The following is a 21942-nucleotide window of genomic DNA, read 5'->3' on the forward strand; positions in this document are numbered from 1 at the left end:
AGACTGACATAAGTTAGCAGTGGAGTGCGGTTCCTTGTTGTTTCCTTTGACTTGCGGTTTCTATGACGTACTTCCTGCAGTGGCTACACTGCAGTGGCTACAGCAGGGGTGGGCAAACCACGTCTTAATCCGGCCCGCCGGGCATTCCCAAATTCCGTTTTTTAAACCTTGAACATGGACAGTGTGGCGGGCTACATGAGGTGCGGTGCTATGGCGGCACGCTGGAGTCACCGAGATAGAAAGATGCCATCTGTAGCTTGTAGGATAAAAGCCATCCAAACAACACGACATGTCAACACACACGACGCACAAGCTAACCTCGCTACTGCACCATGTGGACATACAAACAAATACCTACGTGCAATACCCAAGCCAAAAAACACTCATGTATTCCCGCCGCATGGCATGCTGGGTCACCTGTGGTACGTTTTGCCCTGTTTGTCGCATTTTTGCAAAATATGCTGATTAGGTTGTCAGAAAAGTAAACAAGGAGGAGGGAAAGGCTTCTTGAGACGTCATCTGTACTTCTGTGAAGAAGTACAGATGAGGTCTCAAGAAGCCTTTCCCTCGATGGACAACTCCTGTACGACTGAGAGCCTACACAAACGCATAAACAAGGAGGAGTTAGCATGCTCTTAATATCCAATGTTTTGTTCTTCATATTGTTGTTGCAGCTCGACTACCCAGCATGCCTTGCGGGCATTTGAAAATAACAGGCTTACCTTACGTGCCATGTTTGTTGATGCGTTAACTGTGTTACACCTATATATAGACAGCCCCTCCGACAAATTATTTAACCCACTGTGGCCGGCAAGTCAAAAAGTTTGCCCACCCCCCGTCTATAGTGTCGTCAATGCAACATAATGTCACCTTACTGACACCTAGTGACCAGTGTAGGATACTACATGTATTCAATGTGTATTCTCAACGTCTTATATTTATTAGATTTGACTTCATTTAGGCATTTTTATGCTTGGAAATGCGTCATACGTGCCAAAAAGAGGTGCAATTTTTCTTAATTTTCTGCATATTTTTGAGTAATAATAGGCCATACTCAACCACAAAACAGATTTATTTATGAAGGAATTTATTTTGAAAAACCGCCAGAGTGAAGCTGCAAAATTCGAAGCGCAAGGCGGCAAAAAATGTGTCTGTACGGTAACCTCATTGCTAGGCTAAGCTACACACAACACAACACAACACAACACAGCACAACACAGCACAGCACAGCACAGCACAACACAACACAGCACAGCACAGCACAGCACAGCACAGCACAGCACAGCACAACACAACACAACACAACACAACACAACACAGCACAACACAGCACAACACAGCACAACACAACACAACACAACACAGCACAACACAACACAACACAGCACAACACAGCACAGCACAGCACAACACAACACAACACAACACAACACAGCACAACACAGCACAACACAGCACAACACAACACAACACAACACAGCACAACACAACAGAGCAGAGCAGAGCAGAGCAGAGCACGTCTTTCATGCGTATTAGAGGTCGTGTCCACGCGTGGAGCACAGCCCCTTGGAGCACCGTGTTACATTTCACATTTCTAAATTGTAAGTACTTCATTCCAAAAACGTTGCGTGTTTTCATGATTTTTTTTCTCAATGAGCCACGATGCGTTGCTGCTGTCTGGGCGCTAGCCTGTTAGCCAACAAACACGCCAAAGCGATGCCTCCGATTTGCGTGAAGGCCAACCCCAACACGGTGGCGGCAATGTGGAAGACATTGTCGTTGACCAAGCTGAAGACTTTCCGGAAGCACCCGTGGGGGTGGATCCCGGCGGCGAGCACTCCTTCATTATCGTCCGATGGCAGCAGCCTGTTCCTGCAACCCTTGCGCGTCACGCAGCAGCTGTCCGGCAAGGAGCCCAGCGTTCCGTTCTCTGTCGGCACAAAGGGCACGTGTTGTAACACCCAGTCCGAGGTGAGCCAATCATGCCATCCTTCAGCGCCGCAGCACTCCAGCGCCCTCTGTAGGCTGTCTAGCGCATCGGCACGGCCCTCATCCTCTGTGTAGTCGGCCACCGCTCGCTGGAGGCCGCTACGAAATCCTCCAGCGATGTCTTCCCGATAAAAGAGCCCGCAGAGTCCGGCGGCCAATCCTGCGATGAGCGCGGCCAGCTGAAAGAAGCCGTACGCCCTCAGCACGTACGGGAGGTTTGCCGCCACCCCGAGACAACCCAGAAAGCCCCAGACGGTCACGGCGGCCCCTGTGGTCAGGAGGATGACGGGCGCGTTGGGGTAGCGGTTGGCGGACAGCAGCATGAAGTCGGCCAGCGAGATCTGGGCCCACACCCCCAGGGTGAAAAGGGCCAAGCCGGCCGCCCAAAAGAGGCAGCTGAAGGCAAGGAGCCCGAAGCGGAGGAGCTGCATGACTCCCACCGGGCGGCAGCAAGGGGCGCCGGTGTCCACAGGTGCGGGGGTAAGCGGGGATGCCTCGGGGGACAAGGACGGACGCCGACGCTGCCGGTCCTCCTGCTCTTGATAGGGGGGCAGCAGGTAGCCGGGGATGGCAGAGGCACGGCGAGGGTAAGGCGGCGGCGTGAGGAGGTTGACGCTCCGTGGAGAGGACAGCCTGCGCACGGCTAGCTTCTCATGGCTCCAGTCCAAAGCGTGTCTGTCGGGGCTCGGCCGAGCTGAGAGAGACTCGCGACGCAGTGGAGAGCTCATGACGCCGGATCGGGCTTATCTACTTCCCCTCTCTCATTTTACACACCAGCCCCCCTTCCTCTATCAGTTCTCATCCCCCCTCCGCCTTTATGACCTGTTATTAATTCGCCACCTGCACCGCCAACGCCGGCTGGGCCGTAAATCCAGATGATGGCGCGCGTGACGTCGCTGCTGTTATCTGCATCCTCAGCCGCCTGCCCGCCGCCTTCTTTGTCCACTTGCTTTGGACGCCCTCCCCGACCCAGCGGGTGCAGAATCCTTACGTCGGGTTTCCCAGCCTGACATAGCCCGGGTGGCTGTGGTCCGGACGCGGAGGGACGATCGGGAATCGACTCGTGCACACCCCCTCCTGGCACGGTGGATTTTCACTTGGCCGCGAGCGATAAAGGTGGCGGTGAAAAGGGGATCAATAAACGGGTTTTTGGGGCGTTAACAAGTCAACATTTGCTTACGTGCGAAGAGAACAAGCGCAAGGATGATAAGATGCCAACATGAACGTGTACGAAGCAAACATGTTCCTGGGTGCAAGGATGGATTGAAAAAGCAAACTCACCAACATGTCCGTGCATTTCTTTTTCCCTCCACGGGGAACCACACGCCTGAGAAGGAAATCACATTTTCACAATAATTCATCTCAGCTCCATTTTATGTGCACGCTTGATGAGGAGAGAAACGTCCTACCTGACAAGTACGCCTTGAGATTTAAGAGCCTCCACCCCTGCAGCAGCTGGCTGAGAATAGATGATATGCTGAAATAGCGTTACAGAGTACACATAACACACACACACAGTACACACAGTACATACAGGACATACAGTACTGTACATACAGGACATACAGTACTGTACATACAGGACATACAGTGCAGCAGCATAGACATGAGGCTGACACCCGGAAAACAGCTGCCGATGGATTCAAATATTTGATCACGATTAATCGCATTTTGTCCGTAGTTAACTCACAATGCATCACATTTAATCACAAATAGAAATAAGGTTTCATCTATAACAAGTAGGGATGTTTTTTCGTTTTTACGTCACATTTTACGTAAGGGGATAACAATTTTGGAAATGTGGACCATTATTTTGTTCAAAAAATAATATACAGTTAAAAATCCCCCAGTTTTTTCATGTTTCGTGCAAGCGGCAATTTGTCCCACTTTGTTGGACGGTCCTCAAACGCACCATGTAAGTTGGTCCCGCTGCACACATAGACTACTATACTGTATTCTCAGCCTTCCTCCTTCACCTCATATTTGCCCCCAAATACTGATACTACGATCAGATCTGATGACCTTGGTGAATGCTAATGTGCACATTTATGGTGCACAACCTCTCTGGAAAACAAGTCCAGGCTGGTACTGGTGGACGGTGGCTCTGTATTCATTTAGTGCTTTTAATTTGATGTGGTTCCTGTTCCTGTCATGTTTCATACAATACATCATCAATATGATGAATTACATCACCATAATGTGCGTATGTTTTGCCCATGCGTTGAAAGTCTAATGCTAATGCTAGTGCTGCTAATGCTATTTACAGCCATTCAGGTCTTCAGCCACGGTCACATTGACACAAGCCCCCAAATAGCTGTCCTCGGCTATGCCTGCCGGTAAATAACAGCTCCTAACCCAAATTTTAGCTCGCGGTTCGGTTCGCATGTATAAAAAACACTGGTTAGTTGGGAAACCATGCCAAGGCGCCACAGTATAAATGACAATAAAAAATACCGGTAGCGATCCAATAACTTCTTGCTTCTCTCTGGCAAGTGATGTGTTCCATGATAACTGGAATCACAGCGACAGTCGAGACAAATAACTTTGGTCTTGTTGCGAGAGCCATCGGCCAAGCAAGCAAGCTAAACGTACCAATCAAAACACTCTTTTCTTTCTCCGTTTCTCATCAATATTTGTTGCCAGTTGTGGCTCCGCAGTCACCGCTACTTCCTCAAAATACGGTGTGGGCCAAGGGTCAAACGGGACGCGCGCACGTTAAAGGAAACTTCCAACACATTAACGCTGACAGCCCTAACAATCAGGAAAAAAGCACCAGGACGACAGTCGGCAAGTTGAATGTTATTTTATGTTGAATCGAGGCAACTGGACTCCTGCGGGTGAAACGTCTTCACCAAACAGGAAGCGGATTACCGTGATCTGGATGACTTGAATGTACACAGACTTGTTGCTTTTGCATGTTACAGCATTTGCTACAGAAAAGAAAAAAAAAATCACAAATACAAAACTAGTGTAGGACAGGGGGGTCCAAACGACGGCTGCGTGTGAAAAATGAAAGGATGCAACTTTGCCACTTTGCTATTATGGAAAGCAACACTAAGAGGTCATTATGTACACAGTCGGTGATGTTTCAAGAGAAAACTGCATCTCATCTTGTGATATGCCTACTAGCAAAAACTTTTTTTTACCCATTTTTGCTGTTTTTTTTTAATGTTCCAACTTCCTTAAATAACCTTCAGAAACTTTCTTCTTGTAATATTATGACTTTATTGTAACATGATAACAACCTCATTTGTTTGTCATATAACAGTTTTTTCTTTAAAACTTCAACTCCATGCTACTAAGATCATGTCATTTGTCCTCTTAATATTTTCAGTTTATTGTTGTAAAATTGCAATTTGTTTTTCTCGTGTTTTGTAAATACGCTAAGAGGTTAGAAATATTGCAAGGAAAAAGTGCATCTCAGCCTTGTGGAAAAGCCTTTTATTCGTTTTTTTCCCTATTTTTGCTGTTGTTTGTTTAAATGTTCCAAATATTTCAACTTTCTTCTTAGTGTTCCTAAGTGTTCTTCTCGTAAGATGAGAGAATTACTTACTTCATATTAAAACTAATCATCTAAAAATGACATTATTTTGTTCCTCATGTTACGACTTTTATTATTATTGCTTTTTACATTTCTGCAGATTTCTTTAACTTTTTTCGTTGTTTTGTTTGTTTCTCATGATATGACAACTTTAAAGAAATAACATCTTCTTTACTATTTGAACTTTAAATGACTATTTATCCTCATATTATGTTATTCTTGTAATGTTCCTTTTTTTCATTAGACTTCAACTTTTTTGTCTGAATATTTGGACTTTATTCTTGTAACATTTCAGCTGATGTGAAGTTTTCTTGTTAATTGATGTTTTTACAATGTGCTGGGGGCCTTAAAAAACCCAGCAGCTGCCCACAAATGGCCCCCGGGCCACACTTTGGACACCCCTGGTGTAGCTGATGACGCTTGTGCACATAACAATCAAAGGCACCATTGAAACGTCAGCCACGATGAGTATGAGTATTGTTCACTACTGTACGTGTCGCTATTGAATTGGAGCCGCTTGTCCTTCCTCGTCGTGCGTCTCCATGTGCTTCTTGAGTTTGGCCTTGGACGAGAAGCTCTTCCTACACTTGCCACAGTCGGGCCTCGGCGGCTTCACGCCCGTGTGGCCGCGCTTGTGCCAAGCCAGCTCCGACGAGCTCTTGAACTTGAGCTGGCAGGCGTCACAGGCATACGGCTTCTCGCCCGTGTGGACGCGCTGGTGCAGCTGCGCCTCGCTGAGTGTGAGGAAGGTCTTGTGGCAGTAGCTGCAAGGGAAGGGCCTCTCTCCTGTGTGGATGAGGTGGTGTCGGGTCAGCGCGTAGGGTTTGGCAAAGCCCTTGCCGCAGTAGGTGCAGGGGTAAGGGCGGACGCCGGTGTGTGAGACCATGTGCTCCTGCTGGGTCTTCTTGCTCTTGAAGCGTTTGCTGCACTGCGGGCAGGTGTAGGGCTTGTCGTCCACGTGCGACCTATGATGTTTGGAGAGCTCCCCTTGGGACAAGAAGGCCTTCCCGCACTGGGAGCACAGGAAGGGCTTTTCTCCCGTGTGCATCCTCTCGTGTCGGGCCAGCACGGACGCCAGGGTGAACCTCTTTGGGCAGTGCGAGCACTGGAACGGCCGCTCGCCCGTGTGGACGCGGAGGTGCTTCACGAGCATGAAGCGCAGCGAGAACCGTTTGCTGCACTGGCCGCACTGGTGCGGACGCTCCCCCGTGTGCGTGGCCAGGTGCCGCTTCACGTCCGACCGCCGCGTGTACGTCTTCTCGCAGTGCGGGCACTTGAACTGGCGCTTGACCCGATGGGTCTGCCGGTGCAGAGAGCGCGCCAGAAGCGAGTCAAAGCCCTCACCGCACTTCAGGCAGACGTAACGCTTGGCGGCCACGTGCGACGTCCTGTGCTCCAGCAGCTCGCTGGCGGAGGCAAAGATGCAGCTGCAGATGGAGCAGATGTGCGGCAGGTGGCTCTCGCCCGAGTGGCAGCGCTTGTGGTGGGCGGTCAGCGTGCGCAGGTTGGCGAAGGTGGTGCGGCACGGCGGGCAGGCGAAGGAGATGGCGGTGGCGTGCGACTTGCTCTGGTGCTTGGCCAGGTCCCAAGAGTGCTGGAAGGTGCGGTCACACTGCGAGCAGCGGAAGGGTCGCTCGCCCGTGTGGGTGAGCTGGTGTCGCCTGACGTCGGACGTGCGTGTGAAGGTCCTGCCGCACGTCTCGCACGTCAGTCTGCTGGGGGCCCGGGAGGAACTCACTGAGTCGTCTTTGACGGGCGCGCCTTCTGGCTGCTCTGCGCCTCCTTTGGGGAAAAGTTTAATGGATGTAAAAATCTCATCCGTGCCTGAGGGAGTCGGAGTCACGTTGGCTCCCGAGAGCTTCCGGTATTCCTCAGTGGGAACACTCTGCATGTGGAAGTGGGGAGGGCTGTTGTCCTCAGAGTGGTGGAAGGGACACTGTGAGCATGTGAAGATGATGGACGTCATCTCATCGGAATCCCCTGCAGGTCATACAGGTGAAAGGCGTTTATGATCAACAGCATCCATCCATTCCTACAGTGTGTGTGCTCTTTGGGGTCACAGGTGAGCTGGGGCCGACCCATCGTGGGCGCATACGGACACACCAACATTCACACTCACAGTCACACCTACGGACAATTTAGAGCAGGGGTGTCCAAAGTGCGGCCGGAAACTGTTTTCGTGACTGGCCCGTGGCACATTCTGAAAATATCATTTAACAACAAAAGTAACAAAAAACACAGCAGCAAAAATGGGAAAAGTCTAAATATTAAGAAAAAATTATTTGTCATCTAACGAGAAAAAACAATATTAGAAGGAAAAATAATGTCATTTTACTAGCTTAAAAATATTGAAATTGAAATAGTCAAGAAAAAATACTTGAAAACCCCCCCCAAAAAACAAGGAATAAAGTTGCTATTTTAGGAAAATTAGGTTGGAGAAAAAAATCTACATATTATGGAAATAAAGTCTAAACATTACGAGAAGTTGACATTTTAAAAGAAACAACAGAAATAGCTGTAATTTTATGACAATAAAGTCAAAATATGATGAGAAAAAAAGTTGTATTTTAACAAGAAAAAAGTACATTACAAGAATAAACCTATAATATTATGAGCATAAATAATCTAATTTTAGTAGCATAGAGTTGAAATCTTCAAGAAAAAAGATGTTTGTTTTTTTTAAGTTGTAATATTAAGAGAAACAAACTAAACAAAATAAAGCATGTAAAGTAAAAAAGGCATTTTTGGAAAATGAGGTTTGGAGAGAAAGTTGTAATGATTTAGGAAGAAAGTGAAAATATGATGGGATTAAAGCTACTATATAATAGTACGAGAAAACAATTGAAAAAGACGACATAAGTAGAACGTTGAAATATTTGGAGAAGAAAGAAAACAACAGCAAAAATGGGGAAAAAAAGAGAAAAGTCTTTTTCACGTATATGTCAAGGCTGATATCGTATCACTTGTTAGCATACTGTATCTCCTGCACACGTGTTGCTTTACAAAATAGCAAAGTAGCCAAGCTGCATCCTTTCATTTTCCACTATGTGGCCCTTGCTGGAAAACGTTTGGACACCCCTGGTTTGGAGCTCCAATGAGCCTAACATGCATGTTTTGGGGCTGTGAGCACCTGGAGAAACCCCAAGGGGAGAACATGTCAAGCCATGATAAACATTTACATGCCATTTGCTTCTTATTTTACCTTTGTCGCTTCCTTTGACAGCGATCACGCACGAGGCAGCTGCTTGGGTGGCTCGGACGCTGCGGGAGCAAAAATACATTTTTTAGAAAGATAACAGCAAGTAGTTGTTGCAGTGTTTCCTTCAAAGTACCTCTTCAAGCCACATGAGCGGCTGCAGCTCGTGGATGCTTGTGTCTGGCAGACAGCAGGAAGTTGAGCGGGGCCGTCAGCGGCGTCACAACTCACACCACCAGGTTGGACATCAGCTTCCACCTCACCCACAACGCCGTCTTCTTCATCTTCTAAAGCGGCGCCGTCGTTTTCGAGGCTCTCCTTACTGAAGGCGAATGTTTTGGTCAGGGTTTCCAGCGCTCTGTTGACGTCCACGGTCTCCGCCGCGGACTCCTCAGGTGTCACCTCTTCCTCGTAGAAACACATCTGAACTTCTGCCGCCGGCACGTCCGACGCCCCGACCTCCACCTCGGTGTAGACCGTCACCACGCCGTACTCTTCGGCCCCCACGACAGCGAGGGGGTTCGTGATGCTGGCGTAGTTGTTGACCAACTCCGGTGTGACGGCGAGGTTTGCTCTGTGAGAGGGCGGGATGGACAGAGCGGACATGATGCAGCCGCCAAGGCTGGTGGAGTTGCCGTCTGGAAGAACCACACCAATGAATTTACTTTGAAAGCCAGCGGAGAAGGACGCCTGTCGCCTTGTTTGCACATCTGAATGGGATGCTCACCAAGGTGATACCACCCAAACCACCGTCGTTGGCGGCCAGAGGCCCCACTCCATTCTATCCTAACCATCCTCATTTGACACCACTGAAGAGCCAACCCTCCCTGTCTGGACCTGCCTCCTCCCTGACAGGATAAAGAGACTGGATCTTGCACCAAGCTCTCAGACTAGAGCTGTCCTATCCAGTCTGACTGCCGTGTGTCCCACTTAGTCTTTGAGCATGAACTAGACGAGAGCTATCCTATCTAGTCTGACTGGTGTCTGACAATGTACAGTATAACGTCTTAGTGTTGCTTCATGAAATATCAAATTGGTAAAGTTGCATCTGTTCATTTTTCACTATGTGGCCCTCGCTGGAAAGACGTTTGGACACCCCTGCATCACTGCTCACTTATTTTCACGACTGTATGCCGGTTAGATGGTGTTTGACTTTACTGGCGCCACAACATGTTCATTGTTGTGGTTGCAGCCATGCAAAGAGATGAAGTGCAACAAATATCCTGATCAACATTCCCAGGTATACTTACAGGGCATTTTAAAAAGTGCGGAGCTCTTGCAGTGCTCAAAGATCAAGCCCAGCTCTTCTGTAGTGGACTGGACACATTCATCCAATAAGGCAGGAGTTGAGCCCAGCCAGGCTGCAGTCTGGAAACAAACACATTTATGGTTGATTTGACAAAATACAGAGATGTTAAAAGCGAAGAATGGTGGACTTAATACCTGCTCCAGGTCTGGTATTGGAAGCAGCTTCTCCAGCTTGGAGAGCAGCTCCCACAGTAGCACATGCAGAGCAGCGTCATACTTGGCTCCATACTCTATCGGGAAGACCTCCTGGAAGAAGTACGCTCGCTCAGCTGGATCTTGAAGCAGGCTCTGAACCAAGGCGACAAACGTGGACTCTGCTGCTTTCACCTCCGCATCGCCGTGCTGCCACACATTTACGCCACTCGCGTCATTAAAACATCCATTCAAACTTAATGACGTCTTCCATCAACTTACATCTGAGGTTAGCGGGAGGTTCTCTAAGTGCGCCTGGATCATTTGAGAGTCAACAGAACCTCGGACGGAGCCTTTGCACAGCTCCAGGATCCGCTGCAATGGAAAGGGAATTCAAATACGGCACCGATAACCATTTTGGATGCACTGGAAAATAAACATACCCGGGCTCTGAGACCCAGAATGAGCTGAGCCGTCTGTCTTTGGGTCATCAGTCCAGGCACCGCCTCGGTCAGCGTGTGCACAAACTCTTGGAGTTTATGGTAATTCATCACATCTTTCTGCTTTGCCAGTCGCCACATGGCGGCCCAGCGAAGCTGCAATGGAGGAACCAGGAGGCGGAGCAACGAGAGAGGCAAGCCTGGATCTGAAATGGTATGAGGTCAGAGGTCACAACACTCTTCAGGCCTTTAGGTACACCTGCAAAATGCAATCAGATCCAAAACTGATTTTTTAAAATGGGTTTATTTGACAGGGACAGTGTACATAGCACTTAGTCAAAAGGGTATTTTTCATCTGTTGTCCCTGGACAGATGTTAAAAAGTGTCTCCCTAAAGCAACAGTAAAAGATTATAATTCTGCCTTTGCCAAAATAATAATGCTCACTTTTTATTATGGTGAATGTAGTTGTAGCAGCTTAAGTGCAACATAAGCTGAAAAGCATTCCTCATTAAAAGTAAATATTTCACCGTGTTTACGAATTAAACAAACTACTGGAATAATTCTTGTCAGCAGTTGCAGCATGTCTTTGCATGTCAAAGTGCAAACGCAACACTTGACTGTGGAGCTAACATAAACACACCGCATTTTCTACAAAAATAATACATTACTCAAATACATACGGCTCATTTTCCACCTCAATTTTAAAGAACGTCCAATGATATGTAGGGGTTTTCCTTAGGTCTTGATAGAATAATATAAATATATATAGATTAACTTTACTGGCTAGCATGCGTTACCACGACGCAGGCATCAGTTTCCTCACAGTCATTCTCCTGCCTTTCCGCTTTTCATAATAAGAGTCCCAGTAATACGAGTCACAAATCCGGGCATTTTATTAAATGTGCCTTCATTACATTCGATTTATATTGATATTTCACGCACTTACACATTTAAGCGTTATTTTAATTTTTTTTGCTCGTTTCGTTTTAAAAGTGAAGGGAGTTATCCTAACAATTGCTGGGTTTCGTGTGACGTCACATCCAGTTGTTTTCGGCTTGGCCTTAAAGAGATGGGCTAACTGGAAGTCATTATAAAATCAGAGAAGTATCGCATAGATACGCCGTTCTCGCATGTGGAAAATTGTTTCAATATGTATTTCGGAAAATGCTATTACTAAGATAGTCCATCATAACGGGGAAAACGTTTAGGAAACGCCAAGAAGCCACCTTTTTCGTTTGCTAACCAGCTGTGGCTCGAGTGGAGCCGAGTAAACGCGCTCCAGTTTACAGTGAGTAGCAAGAAGCACCAGTTATGCTAAAATCAAAGTTGACACATTGTTGGAACTCGAAAATGCAAAATGTAGCCACATGGAAGACTGTCCAGCGGCGCTCCACAAAGGCGGGCTCGGGAGTGAGGCTTGCTACTAGCTTCTAGCATACCGAAAATTGTGCGTAGTCTGGCTGGAAATTGGTTATGGAGCTTAAACAATGCAGCGAAACGATGAAAGACATATACAAGAACGTATTCATGCACATTTGATTGGGTGTAAGAACGCACATCGACATGTTACAATCGTTTCATCATGTCTGACGCTGATATAAGTACGGTGGCCAAGAAGTGCAAAATGTAAACCAATGTACAATTGCACCCCCCGGAAGGGGAATGTACTAAATCCCAGAGTTACAGGAAGTGATAACGTTTGGCCCAATCAGCTCTGAGGAGTTCCTTTCCCGATTACCCTTTAACGCCAGAAGGCGATTGTACCATACAACTCAGACAAGAAGCCGTAACATGTCGCTGCGTTTCCATCGTGACCCTGTACACTAGGGGTGTGAAACTCGTGCCATGGAGGGCCGAGACATTGCAGGTTTTCTTTCCAGCCAGTCACTAAAGCAGGTGATTTTAATGATCAACACCTTCAGTTTGAGGGAAGGAGCTCATCAATTAAATCACCTTCTGCAGCGTCTCGGAACCCAGGGCAGGAGTTTGACACATGTGCTGTACAGCCACACAACTGGAGCAAGTAATTTCAACTACATGCACTTAGGTCACGTGGTTGAACTCCAACAATACCGGATGTTAATTACACCAATTAGAGTAACTTCAAAATAAAAGCAGATAGGCTAAATCCCGTCCTCGGGCGACGTACGTCACAAGACACGCGATAATACAGCTACGAGTCACATGAAGGAGTCGCCAGTATAGTTTTTGTCCCCTCATACTGGATGTAGCATTAAATAATTTGTATACATATCCGTGGCTTGTCTGGAGTAAGAGACATGGATGAGGACGGACTTCCGATTACTGGCTCCGGAGTTGATCTAACGACGGTTGGTGTCAAGCTAGCATGTTAGCTTAGCAAGGAAATTAATGTAAACAGCTAGTAGCTCGTGCTTCTGCAAGAACGCATGACAGATCGGAGATGCTAAGCTGTATTTTTACATAGCCAGCAGTAAATAAAAAAAATCCACGCATTTTGTGGAGTATTATAGTCTAGATTTTGTTCATTTCCCCGCAGGTTCCGGGCATTCAGCAGAGAAGAATTGTTGCTTTCCTCAACCAATTCATCGTACACACTGTTCGCTTCCTTAACAACTTCTCCACAGTGTGTGAAGAGGTTTGTGCTTTTTCTCGCCTGCTTTGTGTCCTTTTTGTGAGCTCACATGTTGAACTTTTCCACCCAGAAACTTGCCAACATATCCCTGCGCATACAGCAGATAGAGACCACGCTGTGCATTCTGGAGGCCAAGGTTGGTTCTTCTCCTTTTTCTTCATATCCATAAACTCCTTGATTGAAAACTTCACACTCTTGAGCAGCTGTCCTCCATCCCTGGACTGGAGGACGTCACAGTAGATGGAGTGGGACATACCCAAACCGTCCAGACCAATGGAACCAGCGCTCCAAGTCAGACAGATGGTCCACCGGTTGTGATGCTTCCACCTCCAGAGGTACAGACAGTCTCCCAGTGATGTGTGCATCTCCTTTACTCAGTCTTCATCTTCTCATCTTTTTACTCATCTTCTTTATTGCAGGCTCCGAGTCCTTACAGCACTCCAGAGGATGTGATCAAAGAGGTGAACATCATGACGGTGGCCAAGGATCCTCGCTATGCCAGATATCTGAAGATGGTTCAAGTGGTGAGCATGCAGTACCTTCTATTAGATGACAAGAAGCGGCTTGTCGTGTGTTTTCATCTGTGTGGTGGTGGTGGTGGTGGTGTTGTTGGCAGGGCGTCCCAGTGATGGCCATCAGAAATAAAATGACCATGGAAGGTTTGGACCCGGACTTGTTGGATAAGCCAGACGCCACAGTGCCCGACGGAGGAGGAAAAATCGCAGAGGAGCAGGATGTGGACGCCAACACTTCAGATAGCGAGTCGTCCTTTAGCGACTGACAGGTGGCCCCGCCTAAGTAGATGTTTGGAGGCCTCCAATGGCAATTCTAAGTCCACTGGTGCGTAGCATAAAGCATTTCGTGGCTATTCCGCTAAATGTACTACAACTACTACAGTCTTTAACGACGCTCAAAATGTTCAATGAGGACGTTCTAGTTCTCCCCAAAGCCCAATTAAGTCAAAAGCATTTAACTGCAAAGCTGCAGAAATCTAACATGTTTGTTTTTTAACTAGACTTTTGTCCCGAAGGAGGGTGCCGTGTTTAAAAACATGACGTATTTTAGCCGCTGTACGACTCTGCATATGGTTATTTTATTTAACTGTTTGAGCAACAGTTTAATTACTTGAAAAAATAAAAAATGATGCTTTGCCCTGTTTGATGTCGTTGCTGCCAGCATGTCACTCTTACACATGCCACCAGAGGGCGACAGCAACCACTCCAGCAAACACCATCGTCGTATTTGTTTAAAATGATTCAGATTACCGAAATCCATTATTCGTGAGCAATTAGTACAAACCCACTGATCTTTCATTGTAATTAGATGTTTATCAAAATTACGTTATTGTTGTCCGAAACAGTCGTGCCCAGTTTTGCGTGCAGGTAGCGGGAGCGCGCCCGCTTCGTCAAAACCAACTCGGCATCAGTCAGCTGATATTAAGCTCCCCTCCTGATTCGCTCTTGGTCCACCGTGGCAATGGTGAATAGAAGTCTCAAACCACACACGGTGATGCAACTTTCATCTTTATTTTTGTGATTACAGATAAGCAAAGTGGGTGGGAAGATGTCCGCATCTATAACAAAAGTTATCCGTTCACTTGTAGCGGCTAGTTATGTATACAAAAAGTGAATTTGCCTGATGGCTTTGCTTCACGTCATGAAATCTTGTTAAACTATTATTTTATGATGAATTGGAAAATGTGCCCATTACTGAAAGCGTTTTAATATGCCTCGACTTCGGCTGCATTGTCTTTTGTTTCTTGTATATCTGGAATGTTTGATAGCGAATGCTAACTGGACGTGTGTCCGAATGAACGCTATGCAGCCATTTTAGGTTACGTACACAACCATTGCGGAATGACTTGTCATTATCTTTATTGTCGTATAGAAGTTTCCCGGTTAGATTTGATAAACTGTACATGTTGTATGTTGTCGACTTGTAACTTGCATGCTAAAAAATTGTGTGTACCTCCTAACATAAATAAATACTCATATTTTTAAATATAGCAAATATATATCTTTTTTATATTTATAGTCGGAGGTAAATCTGCTCATTTTGAAAGTAGCTCGCCGGTTGAAAAAGTGTGAGCACCCCTGCTGTAGAGGTTGTGTCGACACCCAGTGGTTGCTTAGTGAACTGAAATTCTCAGCACAGCTCGTCTGAAAACCCTGCTGGAGATTTCTAGAATAAAAAAGATAAATGCAACACGGCCTCCATATTCTCGTGTTGTCAATGAATGTGAAGTACTTTAGCGATCAAATGCAGTCCGAGCGTATTTATGTACTTTTTAAAAACGTTTTTCTGGTGTAACTACGTTAGTGACTCGCATTAGTGACTGCGATCTGCAGACTACCCTCGTAAAAATACCACAAAACAAGCCTAGCATAAAAACAGCGGCGCACAATGCAGACGGAAAGATTTAGTGGGCCATGCTGGAGGCAACCTTTGAGGCCAAGTCAGGATTAGAGCCACAGGCTGATGGCAGGCGTCCTGGATGGGGTCACGCGTCAGCTGCTTTACCAGTCCAAACAAATCCCGGTCTTGTATGAAGGGTCCAAATGGATTAAAATGCCCGCAAAGAGCAGGTGAGAGTGCAGTATGATTCTTGAAGCACCATCTGCCTGCCTCCCACCAAAAAATAATGGTCCACCTGGCGGTGACCCATTGAGCTGTCCATAATGCATGAATGCATCCTTTGTTCTTTCTGTGTGTGTGTGTGCGCGCGCACGCGTGTGCAGGAGTTGGATTGCTTCAGGAATAGCACGTACACCTGCTGAGGATCACTGAAGAGAAGTGACAGAACATTCTAGACAGACGTAAGCTGTGCCCATGTAACACCACGTGTTTGTTGTCAGCTCATGATAGCTGTTTGACCAATATGAGGCCCATCATAGCAACCACATGACTGCTTTTGTGTGCGTGTGCGCGCTACGGACATCTACATCACGTGTCAAACTGGTGCCCTGGAGGGCCGAGACGCTGCAGGTTTTCTCTCCAACCAGTTTCTTTAGCAGGTGATTTAATTGATGAGCTCCTTCCCTCAAACTGAAGGTGTTGATCATTAAAATCACCTGCTTTAGTGACTGGCTGGAAAGAAAACCTGCAGTGTCTCGGCCCTCCATGGCACCAGTTTGACACCCCTGCACTACATGAAGACTTCTATCCTGAAATCATACATAGAAGGTGATAAAAAGCACATCATACCAGGGTGTGCTCATATTCATCACTTCCTACTGAACTCTCACCTACTGGACCCACCTACCAAGTCATCTACTGAACTCTCACCTACTGGACCCACCTACCAAGTCATCTACTGAACTCTCACCTACTGGACCCACCTACCAAGTCTGTCAGTTGGTCAAAGTACCCCAGGGGGAGTTTGTCAAAATACGACCGAAAAGACCGGTTCAAACCAAAATGGCTTACTTCCTGTGTGGCAGGGACCGAAAAGTTAATGTTGGCTGGGGATCCGTGTTCAGGCCCACCCAAATATCACATTTTTTGTTAGGCCGGATGAGCTGGCGAAGGCTTCACTTTTGTGCTCAGGCTCTAGTAATGATGATGATGATGATGAAAACTAGACGGGCCTGAATAACTACATGCCTCACAGTCTCCTGATGGACATATTTGTCCTTTACGGAATTTGACCTCCATTAGGGGTCTATATTTGTCTTTTGTGGACATTGCTTAAAACTGCAAGCAGCCTTGAATGGAAAGTCCACCATAGTCTTCATCGTACCAGGATCACAGTCATTACACATCAACAATATCACTGAAGAACCTTTGCAAAGGCTTAGATCAGCTTCCTGAGCAGGCTTAGGTCCTTCAGTGTGTGCAGCAAACTGCTGGAGATCTACCAGCCAGTGGTAGCCAGTATCCCTGTACTTTGCTGTGGTGTGTTGGAGGGGAAGCACCAGCAAAAAGGACATAAAGCAGATGGACGAACTGATACAGAAAGCCGAACAAGTCATCGGCACTCAGTTGGAGGCGTTGGTAGCAGTGAGAAACAGGAGGACACTGGACAAACTACTCTCCATCACGGACAACCCACCCACTCACTCCATCCGACTCATGCTCCAACAGACTCCTCCAGTTCCGTTCCCACAGTGAACGCTACTTCATGCATTCATCCAGCCCTCCAGGGTGTAAAAGATCATTCAGCACCTTAATGAGCTGTACTGTCTGCCCTACCTTGTATAAAGTGCACACGTCCTTAGACAGTATTTTTGCACACTAATATGCAAATCTTGTTTATCTTCTATTCTCTGTATTGGATGATATTTGATGCATTTTCCACTCCATTTCAGTGAAGTGTTGAACACGTAATGTTAAGTGTGATGACGCAGGAAACGCAAGACAGGAAGGACGACGTTGGGGAGCATGGAAGAGTGAAGCGTACCATTGTAGGGACATTTGTACGCATGTGCACGCACGTGCACACACATGGTTGAGTTCCAAATGTGAAAACAATCTTGGTGTCCAAATGAAAGTTATGCTTGAAATGTCTCTTTTGACAAAAAGCTGCTTTAGTAGTTGGGAACTGCTATTTTTCTGAAACATACCTACTGTATGTTCTCCTGCTGATTACTAAAGAACAGAAAAAGGTAGAAAGAAACTTTATTTCCTGATGAAAGACGGGAGTGCAATGTTCGTTTTGGTAGCATCCATGGTGATGTAACCATACAACAATATTCTGTGCGCCTTGAAAGATCTGTTAAAATGGCCGCCACTGGAGGGGTTGTCTTTTGAAACATGGCAGGGATTGAATGAGTTAGCAAGTGCTTTGAAATCGCGGCCATGGTGATGTATCACATACCGTAGCGGCAGTACTGTTTCCTGGCTCATCAGGACTTCTTATCATGACACTTTCTTTCCAGCGGTCATGGTGTCAGGGCAGGTCGTATGTCACGCGTGGGCCCGTGCCAGCCCATTCTTTGTGGACCGGGATGCTTGAAGTGGCTGTCGGCAGCGTCAGTATAAAGGCAGCCCATCGTTGGAGGGGTCCATTGTTGCGGAGGCGTTCCCCCAGCACGCAGGCGAACACCTCAGGTAAGACAAGTGACATTGGAGTCACGCGTGCAGGACTTTGAGGCGCATGTTTGTCCCTTTCAAGGTATTTTGAAGCCATAGCTGCTAGTAAACTTGACCTTTTCTTGAAATGGCGCTGCTGTTCATGGCACGCTTTGCTGGCTTTGCCAGAAAGTGAAGTGAACACGTTCATATCTTAATCACGATGCTTTTTGCTTTGTGGGTTGCAGGAGCCCCAACAATGAACGCCAAGTGGGATAAGGTGAGTCCACAGTGCTAATCCTGCATGTTTGGAGAAGGGACATGTCGTCCTTGTGCACGTGACCCTAGCAGAAGACCTGGTGGAGCTTATCAGCATCCATGTGAGCCTCACATCCTAAGAATACCACTTTATCTTCCCACATGCTGGACGTGCTTCTAGTCACAGGGGTGCACGTGTGTTTCATACCATATATGGCATTGGTTCAGGCCAGGCTGGGCCAGTAGCAGCTTTCATACAACGTTAAAAAAAAAAAGAAAAAGCACTAAAAACACAGTGAGTCCATGAAAGGTGAACTGCAAGGGAGCACTATAGCATATAAATGTGTGTGTCATATACTGTGGCATATACAACACAGACCAGGAGGTGTCCAAACGTTTTCCACTTGAGGGCCCCATCCAGAAAAATCAAAGCATGGGGGCAGCCACTTTGATATTTTTGATCTTTTTTAAATTTTAGAAAAGGGATTTTAAAAAATGACATGTTTTTAAAGTTTTGTGTTATTCTTTGTTTGTATCAACATTTACATTTTGTCTTTTTGCTCAATTTTCCCATCTTTGCAGTTTTTTAAAGTGTTTAATTTTTTTTAAATTTTATTTCAATGTGCTGCAGGCCAATAATAAACAAGCTGCGGGCTGTAAATGGCCCCAAGGCCATACTGTGGACACCCTGGACCAGGGATGTCCAGATCCACATTTTTTGGCTTCCGACCCGATCCAATTTTTTTTTTTATAGTTTTGCTGATCCGATCAGCTTTTGTTCCCAACATGAATTAGTGTAATGAAAGTGCTTATGAAACCAGCATTAAAAGAATAATAAGAATAATAAAACATGAATTAGTGTCATGAAAGTGCTTATGAAACCAGCATTAAAAGAATAATAAGAATAATAAAACATGAATTAGTGTCATGAAAGTGTTTGGTTGCACAGTGTGAGCAGCATCACTGCTCCGCCTCTCAGAGTCCAATAAAAGATCACATTGGACAAAATGGGCGTGCTGGATACTTTAGGGTAGACTAGTCATGTGACATGGTTAGATACCCGTTTGTGCTGTGATTTACAACACATGACTTTTTTTTTTTTTACAAACTCTTCAGCCAATAGTAATTTATTGACGGTCCCTAAGTATAAAATACCAGCGGTTAGAGCGACACTTCCTGTGCGAGCAGTGGCGGAGCCGCAAATGTTTGACTGGGGTGGCCGAGGTGAGACCATTACTCACATGGGGGGGACAATATGTTGATAGCTGAAATGTCTAGATGGCCGCACAATGACACAGGGAGGGGGAACTAGCGCTGTAGCAACGGAGCCCAATGTCCCACTCACCTCACAAGGGTACACCCCGACCCCGGACACATATGCATGCTGGTGCTGCCTGTTCTTCTTCTTGCGGGTGGTGGGTATCTATCTATTTACCTACCTACCTACCTACCTTATCTACCTATGTGATGTGTCTAATGTACATGTGTGTCTACCAGCTGACCTTATCAAACAAAGTGCTTATTGAAAGCAAACGTGGTGAAGATCACTTTTTCCCTGCAGCCAAAGTCAAAGATCTCAGCTTCTCGCAAGCTCTCCTTAAAAGTAAGTCATTCCTTCCTTTTCTATGGGAATCGATGAGGACGTTTACCGATCCGTGTCCGCTTGTGTCCAATCAGATGCTCCTCCTGACGAGAGCCTGCGAGGATCTGGAGCGCGAGCGTCAGGAGAGGGAGGAGGAGAAAGTGCGCTATCTGGAGGAGAAGTTGCCTCCTTTGCAAATGTCTGGGCTGTCGCTGGACGAGCTGCAGGTAAATAAGAGCAAGACCAGCGCGTCCCGCTGAGCCGTGCAGGCCTTAAATCACATATTGTCCATCCCTCCCCAGGACCTGTGCAAGGAGCTGCACGCCCAGATAGACGTGGTGGACGAGGAGAGATACGACTGCGAATCCAAAGTCAACAAACACAACATAGACGTGAGTGTCCTGCAGCATCTTCCTGCACTTTCAAGCTTGACGTGTCCTCCTGTCATCCAGATCCGAGAACTGAAGCTGAAGGTGCAGGACCTGGGTGGCAAGTTCAAAAAACCCGCCTTGAGAAAGGTAAGGGTGTCCGCCGACGAAATGATGAGGGCCCTCCTGGGCTCCAAGCACAAGGGCTCCATGGACCTCCGCGCCAACCTCAAGTCTGTGAAGAAGGAGGATGTCAAACAGGACAAGGTATCCTGCAGAATCCCTCGTGGACTCATGAAGGCCCACTCACGGCAGCTCTTTCCCTGCCAGGTGCTCACGAGCGAGGTGGGTGACTGGCGCAAGAACGTGGAGGCCATGTCGGGCATGGAAGGACGCAAGAAGATGTTTGACACGGGTGGAGCCGCACAGTGAGCGGAGGGGGGGAGTTCCTGATTTGATAAATGTCGTCTTTCAAGGAAAAGTGTACTTTTTTTTTTTGGAATGTTGCCCATCATCCACAATCCTTACGTGAGACATGGACACGTCTTTTTCTTGTCCGTGCCTTCTAAATATATAAAAAGAGGTAAAAAGAGGCAGCTGTTTCATGCACGTTGTGGGACACGCCTATACCGCCTCCAACAAGACTCCGTTTGCATCATGTGAGCTGCATATGAAGCACATTGTTATTATTATTCTTATTAACATTGTTACACCCAAGAACTACCTTACTGGCGTAGTGACACCTCGCCACACCACACCGGCTAGCTACTAGCCGGCTAGTGGCTAGCTTCACCACACACTTGTCCACAACGCCTCAGGCCGCTAGCCAAAGTAACGCTACATATTGGAGCTGTGTTTTTGTGTTTGATGCTAGGTGTAGCGTTCCTTTCTATGTTGCTATGTGACACCAATGCACCCAGGAAGGAAGTATTCCATGTTATGATGAATGTAGCTGCTACTACACGCTCACAGCATGGATGGAAAACCACTACACCTTGTTGGAACCTTTTGGAGGTGTTTTCATAGGCGAGTTCCATGGCGTGCATTAATTAGTTGCCTCTTTTTTTTTTTTTTTACCAGTTTTTATGTCTTTAGAAGGCACAGAAAGAAGAAAGGAGTGTGTTCACGTCCCACATGAGGATTGTGGATGAAATGAGAAGACTCCTCCTTTTTGAAAAAGCTCGTTGTTGAAGGGGAAATAAATCCTTGCCTTTCCTCATTTGCACGGGAGTTGATGATGTTTGCTGTTTTGATGACTTTGGAAGCCACTGTCCAGTACGCCGTGCGACGTAGCGTCAGGGGGCTTTTAGTCATTTGGCATTGATGGCACATGTGCACCAACATGGAATAGTCCTTTTTAAAGGGACTTTTTATGGGACGGATGTTTGGGGTGCCTTGAAATCTAGGGGGCCCAGGCAATGTCCTGTGTTTGCCTGATGGTAAGACCGCCCCAGCATGTGCTAGTTGAGCAGCGCTTGCCAGCGAGGGCTATCAACTCATTGT

At 46.8% G+C, this 21942-nt stretch overlaps 4 protein-coding genes across 11 annotated transcripts; 2 read left to right on the forward strand and 2 right to left on the reverse strand.

Moving 5' to 3' along the window:
• Window positions 1–470: 470 nt before the first annotated feature.
• On the reverse strand, window positions 471–2717 carry LOC129168122 (tetraspanin-7-like). Its single transcript, XM_054753026.1, has one exon. It carries the CDS (start codon window positions 2715–2717, stop codon window positions 1650–1652), a length of 1068 nt encoding a protein of 355 aa, XP_054609001.1. The 3' UTR covers window positions 471–1649.
• Window positions 2718–3841: 1124 nt separating this feature from the next.
• Window positions 3842–11437, reverse strand: LOC129168121 (zinc finger protein 813-like). Of its 3 annotated transcripts, none has more exons than XM_054753023.1 (8): window positions 11288–11437; window positions 10610–10812; window positions 10449–10541; window positions 10170–10376; window positions 9977–10094; window positions 8863–9364; window positions 8733–8791; window positions 3842–7510 (listed from the first exon to the last, which is right to left on the reverse strand). In XM_054753023.1, the coding sequence occupies exons 1-8, from the start codon at window positions 11292–11294 to the stop codon at window positions 6030–6032; spliced, it is 2670 nt and encodes an 889-aa protein (XP_054608998.1). In that variant the 5' UTR covers window positions 11295–11437; the 3' UTR covers window positions 3842–6029. The 3 variants fall into 3 exon arrangements, with proteins under 3 accessions (XP_054608998.1, XP_054608999.1, XP_054609000.1); XM_054753024.1 differs by having other exon boundaries at window positions 11302–11421; XM_054753025.1 differs by lacking the exon at window positions 11288–11437 and adding an exon at window positions 11052–11257.
• Window positions 11438–12054: 617 nt separating this feature from the next.
• On the forward strand, window positions 12055–15133 carry washc3 (WASH complex subunit 3). 2 transcript variants are annotated; one of them, XM_054753034.1, is made up of 6 exons: window positions 12055–12937; window positions 13126–13224; window positions 13322–13357; window positions 13425–13556; window positions 13641–13745; window positions 13838–15133. In XM_054753034.1, exons 1-6 carry the CDS (start codon window positions 12887–12889, stop codon window positions 14000–14002), a joined length of 588 nt encoding a protein of 195 aa, XP_054609009.1. In that variant the 5' UTR covers window positions 12055–12886; the 3' UTR covers window positions 14003–15133. The 2 variants fall into 2 exon arrangements, with proteins under 2 accessions (XP_054609009.1, XP_054609008.1); XM_054753033.1 differs by having other exon boundaries at window positions 12067–12937; window positions 13292–13357; window positions 13838–14703.
• On the forward strand, window positions 14605–21618 carry LOC129168123 (troponin I, slow skeletal muscle-like). Of its 5 annotated transcripts, none has more exons than XM_054753030.1 (8): window positions 14605–14727; window positions 18099–18270; window positions 18480–18511; window positions 19987–20092; window positions 20167–20298; window positions 20374–20463; window positions 20524–20706; window positions 20770–21616. In XM_054753030.1, exons 1-8 carry the CDS (start codon window positions 14698–14700, stop codon window positions 20790–20792), a joined length of 768 nt encoding a protein of 255 aa, XP_054609005.1. In that variant the 5' UTR covers window positions 14605–14697; the 3' UTR covers window positions 20793–21616. The 5 variants fall into 5 exon arrangements, with proteins under 5 accessions (XP_054609005.1, XP_054609003.1, XP_054609002.1 ...); XM_054753028.1 differs by having other exon boundaries at window positions 20051–20092; window positions 20770–21615; XM_054753032.1 differs by lacking the exon at window positions 14605–14727 and adding exons at window positions 15335–15806; window positions 15960–16037 and having other exon boundaries at window positions 20051–20092; window positions 20374–20706.
• Window positions 21619–21942: the final 324 nt, after the last annotated feature.

This window comes from Dunckerocampus dactyliophorus, chromosome 15, assembly GCF_027744805.1.
Source record: "Dunckerocampus dactyliophorus isolate RoL2022-P2 chromosome 15, RoL_Ddac_1.1, whole genome shotgun sequence".
Lineage (NCBI taxonomy): Eukaryota > Metazoa > Chordata > Actinopteri > Syngnathiformes > Syngnathidae > Dunckerocampus > Dunckerocampus dactyliophorus.